At 33.6% G+C, this 12252-nt stretch overlaps 2 protein-coding genes across 2 annotated transcripts; one reads left to right on the forward strand and one right to left on the reverse strand.

The window, feature by feature from the left end:
* Window positions 1-299: 299 nt before the first annotated feature.
* On the forward strand, window positions 300-7486 carry LOC107432008 (polyadenylate-binding protein-interacting protein 4). The gene is given in 14 exon segments (XM_016043063.4): window positions 300-759; window positions 1250-1371; window positions 1466-1617; window positions 2425-2575; window positions 3103-3137; window positions 3450-3534; window positions 3645-3675; window positions 4113-4405; window positions 4632-4886; window positions 5733-5831; window positions 6002-6055; window positions 6583-6670; window positions 6872-6943; window positions 6946-7486. Coding segments are annotated over 14 exon segments (1659 nt in total). The 5' UTR covers window positions 300-578; the 3' UTR covers window positions 6987-7486.
* Window positions 7487-9467: 1981 nt separating this feature from the next.
* LOC107431807 (uncharacterized) lies at window positions 9468-11968 on the reverse strand. The gene is made up of 3 exons (XM_016042814.3): window positions 10416-11968; window positions 10115-10312; window positions 9468-9784 (listed from the first exon to the last, which is right to left on the reverse strand). Exons 1-3 carry the CDS (start codon window positions 11910-11912, stop codon window positions 9566-9568), a joined length of 1914 nt encoding a protein of 637 aa, XP_015898300.2. The 5' UTR covers window positions 11913-11968; the 3' UTR covers window positions 9468-9565.
* Window positions 11969-12252: the final 284 nt, after the last annotated feature.

The raw sequence follows: 12252 nt of genomic DNA on the forward strand, positions 1-12252 counted from the left end.
AAATTTTGTAATTGATGTTATGCTACAACATCTAATGCTAATGTGGCATCCCATATATATATATATATATATATTTCTTAAATAAATGTGACATTCTATTTATTAATATATATATATATATATATATATTGACATTTGGACATCTTTCCCACATTATTTATTTTATTTTTTTTAATTGTCTTTTTTGGACACTACACAAGAATACATTTTCCGTAAACAACGACGTTGCATTTCATACTTTCAATAAACGACATGTCGCGTTCAGTGCCATTTAAACCTCGGAGGAAATGAAAATTAAAAAAAATAAATAAAAAAATAAAAAAGGTTGATAAACAGAGAAAGAGAGACACATTGCGGAGGAGAAGAAAGGGCGTGTTGTAAATTCAATTGCGTTTGGGCATTCATAGTCATCATCGTCTTCAGACAACCTAGCATACTCCAAAACCAAACCTCTTCAGATCCATTATAACTTCAACAAACTACGACATATTCAAATTTAAAAGCTTTTGCAGTTAGAAAACCACTTGGATCAGCCAAAAAAAAAATAAAAAATAACAGGGAGAGGGAGACAGACAGACATGGACTGCAGAAACACAGAGTTTCATGAAGTTGAGACTGTTTCTTCTTCTTCTTCTTCACTAAGCGAGGCCTTGCTCTTCGCCACCATGTGCATGATTGGTCTCCCTGTTGATGTTCATGTCAAGGATGGTTCTGTTTATTCTGGAATCTTCCACACTGCCTCTGTCGAAAATGAGTACGGTGAGTTTTTTTTTTTTTTTTTTTTAAGGTTTTCTCTAACCTTTTTTTTAACATTTCTTTATTGAAAATATGTTTGGGTTTCTTGTGAATTTTTTCTGGGTTTTATTGTTGTCGGAAACTGTATCTGGGTTTTGATTTTCTTAAGCAATTATGTCTGATCCTTTCCCGGATTTCTGGGATCACATGGGGTTCATCTGGATTTGCTTATTATGCTTGTTGTTTCATGGATATTAATACTTTTGATGGAGATCAAGATGTCCCCCCTTTTCCCTATTAGGTTGTGTTGGAATAATATACAACTTAGAGTATTACTCAATAGTAAATGACCAAAACTAAAATGAGTGATTAAACATTTAGCATTTGTTAATTTGTTTGCTGTATAAATCTCTTTAATTATTCATGTTAGTTTGGTTTTTGTTGAAACTACATGCGTCTCAGTTTGTTGGTTAGCATCTGTAGCAATATTAGTCAGATTAAATTTCTTCTGTAGGTATTGTTTTGAAGAAAGCAAGGATGACTAAAAAGGGGAAACGCAATACAAATATAGCAAATAGTGGATTGATAGACACTCTTGTAATCTTATCAGGTGACCTCGTCCAAGTTGTTGCCAAGGTTTGTAATTCTTGCCATTCCTTTTGATTCTGTGTGATCCTAGTAGGTAGAACTTGTCTGATTCAAACATTTAACTTTTTTATACACCGTTCAGGGAGTTCTGCTTCCAGCTGATGGGGTTGCTGGAAATGTGGCCAGCAGTGATACAGAAGCTGTTGTGGGCCCTGTTCCTTCTGATGAGCCTGCAGAGAATTATCCAAGGAAATCTATCAAGTCTGCCATGGATAGGAGAACCAATGGAAAAAGGTACTCTGTGATGTTGTATTGGTGCTGATAGATATTTTGTACTAGAGGATCATGTAGTTTCGATTTACAAGAGGATCATGTAGCTGATAGATATTTTGTACTATAGAAGCCTTCTATTTACTAAGTACTCCTAATAAAGAGGTTCTAATACTTTATGCATTCATATTGAGAATACCTTCATTTTTAGTTGTTGCCTAGTGTTAGCCTTTTACTTGCAAATGGTTCTGTTTATTGATCACTGTAATAAGAAGAGATACCTTTATATGGACTTTTATGCATGAGGTAGTTGAGACAAAAAGGGTTGAAGTAACTAAACTTACCATTCCACTAAAATTTCAATTATTTTGGGAAACTTTTGAAATCATCTGTTGCTTCCACACTGGAATTTGCTTATTTTTAGTTATCCTCTTTATACTATTACCAAGCATTGTGAAGGAGAATTGCCTTGAGAGTTGGAGATTGCATAGGCCCTACTAAAGATGGATCATTGAGCAATGTATATATTGCTCATTATTGATTGCTAGAAACTTGGATGAAAATTTTATAGACTCTATGATGAAGGGTTTTAGACTACAGTCCATTTATTTCATAAAACTAACATGGGCTTGGTCGTTACTGTTTTAATATTATTGGACTCTCTACAAGTCTCTTACATGTTTTGTCAGAAGAGAGGTAGAGGTATTTTTCATTTAAGACAAAATAATTTCATGTTTAGCAAAAGTGGTTGCTGAGATACTCTGTTTCCTAGTTATGATTGTTGAATTCTGCATTATAATGGAACTATATACTCTTTACTTGTTAAACCAGGAGTTCTTTACAAAATGGGAACAGCTTTGATCATGTTTTCGTGCCTGTACATCCTTGGAAGGAGCATGAAGTTAGAAAAGCATCATCGAATGATGTTGGAAATTCAGTGGAAGTTGAACATGGGAAAAAAGATAGGACAAATTTAGAAAAGGTATACTTTAATATATAAGTTTTATAGTACAATAATTCACAGGTCATATTATTTGGGTTGAATCATATCTTGTAATATATCAGATCTAAACAAAGATAAAGAAAAGAAAGAATTCTATTGGAAGAAACCAGAAAGAAGAACAACTTTAGCACTCATGGAATACAACCCAAAAAAAAAAAAAAAAAGAAAAAAGAAAAGAAAAGAAAAGAGAGGAAGAAGAAAGAAAATGCAAGAAGTTGGATTGTTAAACTGTTTTCATCATGCTAATAAGTTGCTTCTTGCCTACAGAAGCCTAATTCTTGTCCCTACAAATTCTCTGGGTCAAAGTTAAAAGAACCATTAAGTTATAGGGGGTCCTTGTATTACTTGTTTTCTCCTTCAGCCTGAAAGCCACCGATATCTAACTAGGCTTGACCGGTAGAGACCAAAGAGAGAGAAATAATGTTGGTGCAAATGCTAAAATTTTTTACTGTAACATGTATGTAGCCGTATGAGTATTCTAAGTACTTATTGTGTTTTCAATGCAGATTAAAGAAGCCTCTGAGGCCACAAATATTAGGAGGTATGAGTTGTATTTCATTACTTGTTTATAGAAAAACTTGGGAAATTGTATTATGGGGGCAACCCTAAATTTGGGTCTTAATTCTGTGCCTTGATACTGGCATCAGGAGTGCTTACACAGTCAGTTGTGGAATAGATACCCTATGTGGCAAATGCTTCTGCCTTTTGTGTTGGGCATAGAAACATTATTCATCATCATGTCAGATTGCATGTATCTGTGCCCAACACTGTCATGGTACTATACAGCAATTACCTTTTTGTTTTTATGATTTTGCTTCCATCTCATCTTAGAATCATGTCAATTGTTTAACAGACAGTTTGGGCATGATGGGTCAGAGGGGAAGCAGATTGGATTCGGAGATAAAGTAGGCTTACAGAAGGAAGAAAGGGAAGAAAGTGTATGTTAAGAGTCTCTTTGAAATTTTTATGCTTAGTTGATGCTATTCTATCACACTTCTTAAGCAAGTTCTATTTTATCAATGCTTATTAGTGCAACTATTTTTTGCAGGCTGATAAAGGTCAAGGCTCAAGTTCAAGCTGTAAGTCAATATCTATATTGATATTTTTAGCATTCAAAATTAATTTTGTATCTTTTACAGGTGATTGTCCAGGTTGGTTCTTTTTTATATTGATATTTAATTCCTTCATAACCTCTTGACAAGAGTATATCCATCTTTTGATTGGGGACCTTTCATGACATTTACCCCAATATTGTAAAAACACTGCAATTGGAAATTGTAGCATTAAGGTGCTGAACATAGTACTGTATACATAGTCTTCACTATATAAAAAACCGATTGCCTTGGTAAGGAGCATATTCTACAGACATAAATGTCTTTAAACTGAATACTCAAATTTTGCTTTTTTCAGTTGAACAATGTTTATTGGCTTGTTTATTTGGATTTTTTAATGCAGTGGGTGGTTACCTGCCTTACCCAGTAAGCCTAATATTCAATTGTTTATACTTTGAATGCAGTAGATATGTGCCTTACCCAAATAACATCTATAGAGGAAAGGCCTACAAAAATGGCATCCAAGTTGTTGACCTCTGAAGTATCTTCTTATCATGCTCCTGTTTCTGTAAAAATGAACAATCAGTGTTCTGAAAGGCCCACTTCAGCAGATACTCCCCCCCTTGCTGGCTCCTCAGGTGTCTCAACTTCACTGAATCCAGCTCTGGATGTGACCTCAGAATTTTGTAATAGTTTGGTTGTAACATCAACTGATACAGTTTCTTCTCATGGTTCAGATTCAAATAAAACTGCTAAAGTAAGTATATATATATATATACATATATTAACACTTTATTATTATTATTATTTTTAACACTTGCATTATGAGTGAATTACATACTGCTTTCTTCTCAGCCATCTTAATTGCCTATGTATTATTAATTTCTTTTTCTTTACTGATACTAGATTGGACAATATCATGCTAAGTTGTTCTTTTTTGTCTTTTTGGAGTTGAAAATATTTTTGAATATCTTCTGTCTCAGGAATTCAAGCTCAACCCAGGAGCAAAAATATTCTCTCCATCATCTACAAACACTATATCAGCAACTCCTGCTGTGCCTACAGTTGCAAGTACGGGATACATACCAAGTACGTCTCCTGCAGTACCTGTTGCTGCTGGTCAGCCAGAAGTTGGAATCGGTCCTTTTGCACCACATTCATCTTTACCTGTTAAATTTGTCCCATATGGTAATTTCACAACTGGGAATGGTGGCACCGGTTCTCAGTTTTCACAACCTGTAAGTATCATTAGATGTTATTGAATTCTTTTTGTTGTTTTATTATGATTTAGTGAAATCTGTTCTTGAAGGAAGCTAGAACCTTTAAAATATTATTCCTTTGTCCTTTTGCTCTTCTTTACCCTTATTTGTCAACCAACATAATGAAGGAACTTCTCTGGCTTATAGTGTTTGTGCAAGAGTTCATTTTTCCACCTTTTTTTGAAGGACACTATTTATATCTGTTTTGTTTCTTCGTCAATTGAACTGGCTCAATAAGAAGATAACGATACAATTTGAATCTAATCTGCTGGTTTGCTAAATGAGAACCTTTTGTAAATTAAACAATCGAGAACCTTTTGTAAATTAAACAATCTAACATGGTTTACTGTACTCTTTACAAAAGGTGAACACTTGTGGTGGCACACTAACCAATTTGGTGCAACTGAGTACTAATCTTTAGTGCTATCAAATTTCATCATATGAATTATCAGGTGAAGAATCCAGAGAGGCAGACTGACAGAATTAAACTTAATATATATATATATGTGTGTGTGTGTGTGTGTGTGTGTGTGTGTGTGTGTGTGTGTGTGTGTGTGTGGGGGTGCATGTCTGAGGGCAATGGTTATAATTATTTCTGGGTTTTATTTTCTGGAAATAGGTTGTTGCCTGTTGCACATTCCAGAGTGGCGGACTGACAGAATTAAACTTAATATGTTTCTATTTTTGTTTTATTATTATTATTATTATTCTTTTTTTTTCTGTTTTTTCTTTTTTTTTTTCTTTTTTTCTTTTTTTTGTGGGTGTCTGTTTGGTCTGTATAAGGCTAGTATTTATAATTATTTCTGGGTTATTTTCTGGAAATAGGTTGTTGGACATGTGGGAAGCAGGACACAGACCCTTAGATATGCTGGACAGCATCCGCTTCAGGCTGGACCTGCCTATGTGCATCCAAGTTCTCAAGCTGTTAGTACAAGGACTTTGTTTGCCATTTTTTAGCTTCTTCCTAGTACTTTTTATACTGTCCGTAACTGATGACCAAACAAGAAAATTTAGTGTATACTGGATAATGATCTCAATCTTGCTGATTTGTGGGCCACTTTTATGGATTTACTCAGCTCGCTCCCTCTTTCCAGGTTATGGTTGGTGGACGACTAGGGCAGCTTGTCTATTTGCATCCTGTTTCTCAAGTAAGATACTGTGCCTGAGCATGATGGGAGTGCGTGATTATGTGATTAAAGCCATCTGATATTTGTGAATTCTTTAGTTAAATTTGAGAACTGGTAGCTGTGCTGCTATTTAAGATTCGTATTCAGCTGTTTTTTGCTAAGAGAGGAAGCCTTCCATAGTCCATTTGGCAGTACCCAAATTAGAGGAAATTTCTGGTTTTCTTTGTAAAATAATGGATGGCTAACCCTAAAGCATAAACTGGAGAGAGCAACAAGCGGTAAAGATAGACCAAAAATATCATAGATACTAGCAAAAAAGTATATGATTATTGGTGGTATAATTATAGCATAGAGGAAATTATGAGAGATGATGGAGATGATCCATATTGAGGATCATGATTTGTTAAGCAAAGATTCTTGTATCCAACCCTAACTATTTTAGGATAATGGTCTGTAGTTGAGTTATTGCACAACTATGCTTAAAGTAGAATTTCAATGCATTCATCTCTTTCTTGGTTGCTTAAATATCTCTTACTTTGATATTGAAGGAGTTGGTTCAGGGTGCCACGAGTATTTCACCTCTATCTGCGCGTCCTGTTATGCCTCCACAGCAGGTCCCTTTTCCAAAGCACCAGGGTATGGCATGGTTTAATAATTTCACAATCAAATCCGGGAGGTCAAACAAGAATAAATTTGAGTACAATTATTAATTATACTTCTGACCATCTTAATCTGGATAAAAATATTCTAAATTGTTTATTATATTCCATCATCTTATTGGAAGGTTATTCCTTTGACTTTTTCATTGAAGCATTTTCTTTTCATAATTTGGAGCAGGAATTGCGGCTGGCCAAGCCATGCAGCTATATGTACCTCCACCTTTGGTGGCTGGTGGACAGCAACCTTTTGCAATGCCATATCACATCCCGATTTTGCAACCTCCCTTCCCTAATAGTCGCCCCACTCAAGTTCCAGGATCTAATAATACTTACGGCTCTAAGTTTTCGTAAATATTATATCTCCATCGAGTATATCAGGCTTTTTTTGGTGCCTATTCTCATTATAGTTCCCCCATAATTTTGGCCTTTTTTCCTTTGTGGGTTGGGAAGAGTCTGTTATAGATGTTTTCATTTAAAGTGTCATCTACCATGCAAAAAAAATAGGGTGAGAACTTTTTGTAGTGGTGGTGAGTTTTGTAAGACCTGATTAAAGGGTGAAGCTTCAATATTTTTTTGAAGAATGTTTTTAGGGTAACATTCTTTTTTTTTTGTTTTTTTTTTTTTTTTCTTTGTAAGAGAAATGGGTTACATGGCTTTTCCAGAATTCAAAATTTTGTCCAAAAAAACAAAAGGTGAGGATGTACAAGTAGTGGAACATATGGAAAAAGGGACTTCTTGATTCTTTTGATTTGATAATATGATAATTCATATCTTCTATTGTGATTCTAATGGATGTTCTAGTTTTGCATGTTGTGGAAAATCTGGGGCCACTGTGGATGTTTCAAATGCAGGTTTGGTTGGAGTTATGGCTTTCTGCCTCTACACACATTAAGGTTCTTCGGCTGGGTTGATGACCGATGACCCTGTTTTAAGCTCTCTACTGGGATGTGTTTGCTGGTTTATTTTCAGTTTAGCTAGTAAAAATCGTGTTTGGTTTTTTGCCAAGCTTGTTTACAGAAGAAAAGTTGATAGCAAACATGAGAAATAAATTTACATGTCAAACATGTAATTTATTGTGATTTTTTTTTTTTTTTTTTTTTCTTTGGGGACAGAATTTTGGTATTAAGGTTGCAGACATTCTTTTGACAGTAACTAATCATTCCGAATAGCATTAAAGATTGCTGTTATCAACATATTTGAAATGTGATATTTGTTTAAGCAATTTGACATAATTGTTGAAAGGCAAGTATATCGGTTTTAACTCCAGTCAATGATCTCATTCATAGTTTTAAAACTTGTTAAATAAGTTTCATATTGTAAACAATAATTGGTTAGTAACTGTGTTTTCATGATTCGAACGTTGGGTTTCACTTATTATAGATGATAATATGTTTCAGCTTCCGCCAAGTAGTCCCCCCAGCATTTTGCAAGTACTAGTTCACAGCAACAAATCTCGTCCTCGTCTGCAATGGAAACTTGAAGAGCTTTTTCATTCTAGGCTACCTGATAGACATAGTTTCCACACAAGGAAGGAAGGAACAAGCCAAAGTAAGTTTTCGATCAATTCCACAAGATTATGGTCCATTTTGCTAACTTCTAGCTTGAGATGTTAACCCAACGCAATGGAGGATTCTTAGTTTCTTTCATTTCTTCTGGAAAAATCAATCCTGTATGTAAAAGTTATACTAACACCAACAGTGAAAAAAGAACATAAACGAAAAACGAATTACCAAGGAAAAAAAAAAAACAACAACAACAACAACAATTTGATCATAATTAATGTGGATATATACTTATCTTACTACAAACACAGCGTAGAGACAATGTTTGACAATAACCAAAGTAGACAAGAAAATCCCTGAAACGATTAAGAAACCTCTCTGTGATACAAAAATTTGATTTAGTCACCTTGTTCTTGGGATGTCGTAGCATAGGAGAGGTGAATGCTGTCCCCTATATTATTAAAAACAAAAATTATATCTTTATATCTTCCTTACATTTTAAATTTAAATATTAAATAAATGCTATATAGCCCAAAAAAACAAAAAAACAAAAAAACAAAAAATCGACTAATGTTAGAAGTACTCAAATGTGCACAATAATATGTGGTACCTTTATCCGATTCTTCCACTTAATTAAACTGATCAATCTCATTGAAAAGCATGAGTTTTTTTTTTTTTAAGCGTGAGTTTTTTTATCCAATAATAATAATAATAATAATAAGATAGGAGTTTAAATGAGACTATTTCACTAAAAGTTCAATTAATTGACACAGGTCGGAAATTCACATAAATTATGTTGGAATTTGTCTTAATTTTTTTTTCAATAATTTTAGTTTAAATTTAAATTACAAATTACTAGAAATAGAGTTTAACCTTCATTATGTGCTCCAAATACGGATGTAATTGAACCGAATTGTATTGAACCGAATTGTATTGAGTATTAATATTCATAAACTTGGCCCACATGATTTAGAAGTATTCAAGCTTAACCTTGATCTATTTATGAAAAACTCAAATTTAGTTGTAGTTGTCTTGTTACATATAGAAATTTAAAATCTTAACACAGTGCTTTCTTAAAATAAAAATTCTAACACTAATAATTAATAAATTCCATTTATTCTATTAATTTTATATAAAATTAATTTATTGTTAAAAAGTTTATAAATTTAAACGTAAAGATTATTGTTTATGCATTATAATATCCAATAACAGGTATTAATTATCCAACTTCAAAATGAGTAGTTTCACCTAGCATAAAAACTAAGAAAAAAATTAAATAAAAAGGAAATATTTTATTGCAGAAAAACTATAAATATCTAACATAGTTGGAGCGGTTTTTAACAAACTCATATTTTAACAAATTAGAGAGATCAAAATCTTTCTGAGCTGTCTCTAAAGGGACAAATAAAAATGGTTATTGGCTTGCCATTTTCACACAAAAAATTATGCACACGACTCCTTTCCTCTATCAAATCTTCAAAGTTGTTCTTTTCAGCTTCTACCAAGTAATCTTCCCACAATTTTCCAGGTAGTAGTGGTTTACAGCCAAATTCATCCACGTCTTCCTCAACTGCAGGCTTGCACTGGAACTGCATTAAAAGAAATTCCGTTATAAAGCATTGAAATTTCATAAAAATATCAATAAGAAAATCAGGGGACTGAAATTGACTCCGTAAAACAGTATGTAGTTAGTTTTTTTTTTTTTTTTTTCTTATATATATATATATATATAATTTTAGCTTTTATAAGTTGGGAAAGAATTCTAATAGACTGCTAAGAAATTTTAGTTAAACTTTGGGTGATTACATATGTAAGCTATAAGGAACAAAAAGAAATGTTTGAAATTGAAACAGAGAAATTCTTGTTCAACTACTTCAAAAAAAGAAACACCTAGAATTGGTATTTGACAAATTATGTACCTCTAACTTGAATGGCTTTGTCACTCTGTGATAGCTGATAGTGATAGACATAGATTCCACACAAGGAACAAGCCAAAGCAAGTGTTCTATCAATTGCACCAGACTATGCTGAAATGAACGAACTTGAACCTTGAGATGTTTGACCCAATACAATGGTGGAATCATATTTTCTCTCATTTCTTTAGGAAAAATCAACGCCTGTAAAAGTTATATATTCCACTACAATATTAAATAAAAACGCAAATGAATGCGTTACCAAGCAAGCTTTCGTCTATCATCTTCAAAATGAATTAGTACTTACCTCACTGTAGGAACAACATAGAGACAATCTTTGACAATGTCCGAAAGATGCAAGAAAATCCCTGAAACGTTCAAGAAACCGGTCTGTGACATCTAAATGCGGCGTAGTCACCTTGATCTTGGGTTCATGAATCCTAGAAGAGAGAGATTCTAGAGGTAAGAGTAAGGGCAGTTCAAACCCACTGAACTCAAATGAAACTAGATTTGGAGCTGCAATATCAATTCTACACAAGTTGTGGCATTCCAACAGCTTCAATTTTCTTAGACTCCCACCATAGAAATCAATCTTGTTAAGCGAAAAACGGCAGTTTTCCAATTCCAACCCCTCAAGAAACCCAAATCCAGAGAAAAACTTGTCTGTTAATCCATTATCAACACCTTTCAGTTTTATGTGTTTGAGATTTATACAACTGCAGATATCAATGTCACAAAAATTCTTTTTCGATTGATCATCAACACAGAATATAAAAGATTCAAGATTTCTGGCCACAACGCTGACATTGTCAAGTCCAGAGAAACAGTCCAACTCCAAAATTTTCAAACTATTGCTACTCACATGAACATGCTTCAGTTCTAAGCATCTAATGAGTTTCAGAGTTTGAAGCAAGTTGAACTGAGAAACATGGTGATGTAGCCACTCCTGATGATCAATAGAAATCTCAGTGTCCCTGATCTCCAAAAGCTTTAGCGATTCTAAAAGAAAGAGCTTGATTATCTTGCCAATATAAGGCGAATCGATACATGAAAAAGATTCAAGACAGAGCAGGGGATGAAGGTTAACCTTTTCTAGTCCATAGACAGAGTCAAAAACTAGGTGTTTGAGATTAGCACACTCAGACAAATCGATGAGTTTCAAAATTGTGCAGCGAGTAAGATCGAATTGCTCAATCAATGGAGAACTTAAAACTAAATAATCCTGCAAATACCCCTTGAGAGTTAAACCTGATAGCTTCAAGATTTTCAAGTGTTGAGAAGAAAATATGAGAGTAGGCAAAAAAATATGCAGATCAAGTTCAACGACTTTCTTCTCTAATGCAAAATTTACCAAATGTTCAACCCTCCGATCATTTATTACATATCTACTTTCAGGCCCTAAAAATCTCAATCTCTGTAAACTAACATCAGTATTATTGTTATTATTATTAGTCAACGAAAGTCGCCGTCGACGTTCAACGGAATTAAAGACGAAATCCAAAAAAGATTCATACGAAGTCAATTTGTCCCGTGGCGATGCTGATGATTTCTTGGAGAATATGGTATAATCGAAATCGAGCACCGGTGAGGATCGAGCCGCAGAGAAGAAAATCTTGGACACCGTGCTGAAGCGGATTGCGTCTTCCATGGACAGCTTTGAGAGGATGATATGGAGGGTTTCTTCTGGCAATTTTGATATTCGATCAACATCACCATCTCCATCCCCATCACCATGGATTCTGATTTTTTTGTTTTCCATTGTGCCAAAAACAAAAATAAAAAATAAAAAAATATCTAACACCATTAATGAATACCTAAGTTTCCTCTTTTTATCTTTACGAATTTCTTTTTCTTTTTTTTTTAATTTTCTTTTACGAAATTAATTCCTTGGTTAATATATTCATATGACATGGATGGGAATGCCACGGCATTATTAAAACTGCTTATAAAAGACGCCTAATGATGCTGTGTCTTGTCAGGTGGATGTTGGCAGCCATTCATTGAATGATTGCGGATTAAGGTGTCCAGTGTGAAAATTAAAAATAAAATAAAATTGTAAAGGATAAAAATAATAATAATAATAATTATTATTATTATGCGTCTTTCAATAAATTATTTTATTTATTTTGATAAATTAATTTAAC

Source organism: Ziziphus jujuba, chromosome 1 (assembly GCF_031755915.1).
Source record: "Ziziphus jujuba cultivar Dongzao chromosome 1, ASM3175591v1".
NCBI lineage: Eukaryota > Viridiplantae > Streptophyta > Magnoliopsida > Rosales > Rhamnaceae > Ziziphus > Ziziphus jujuba.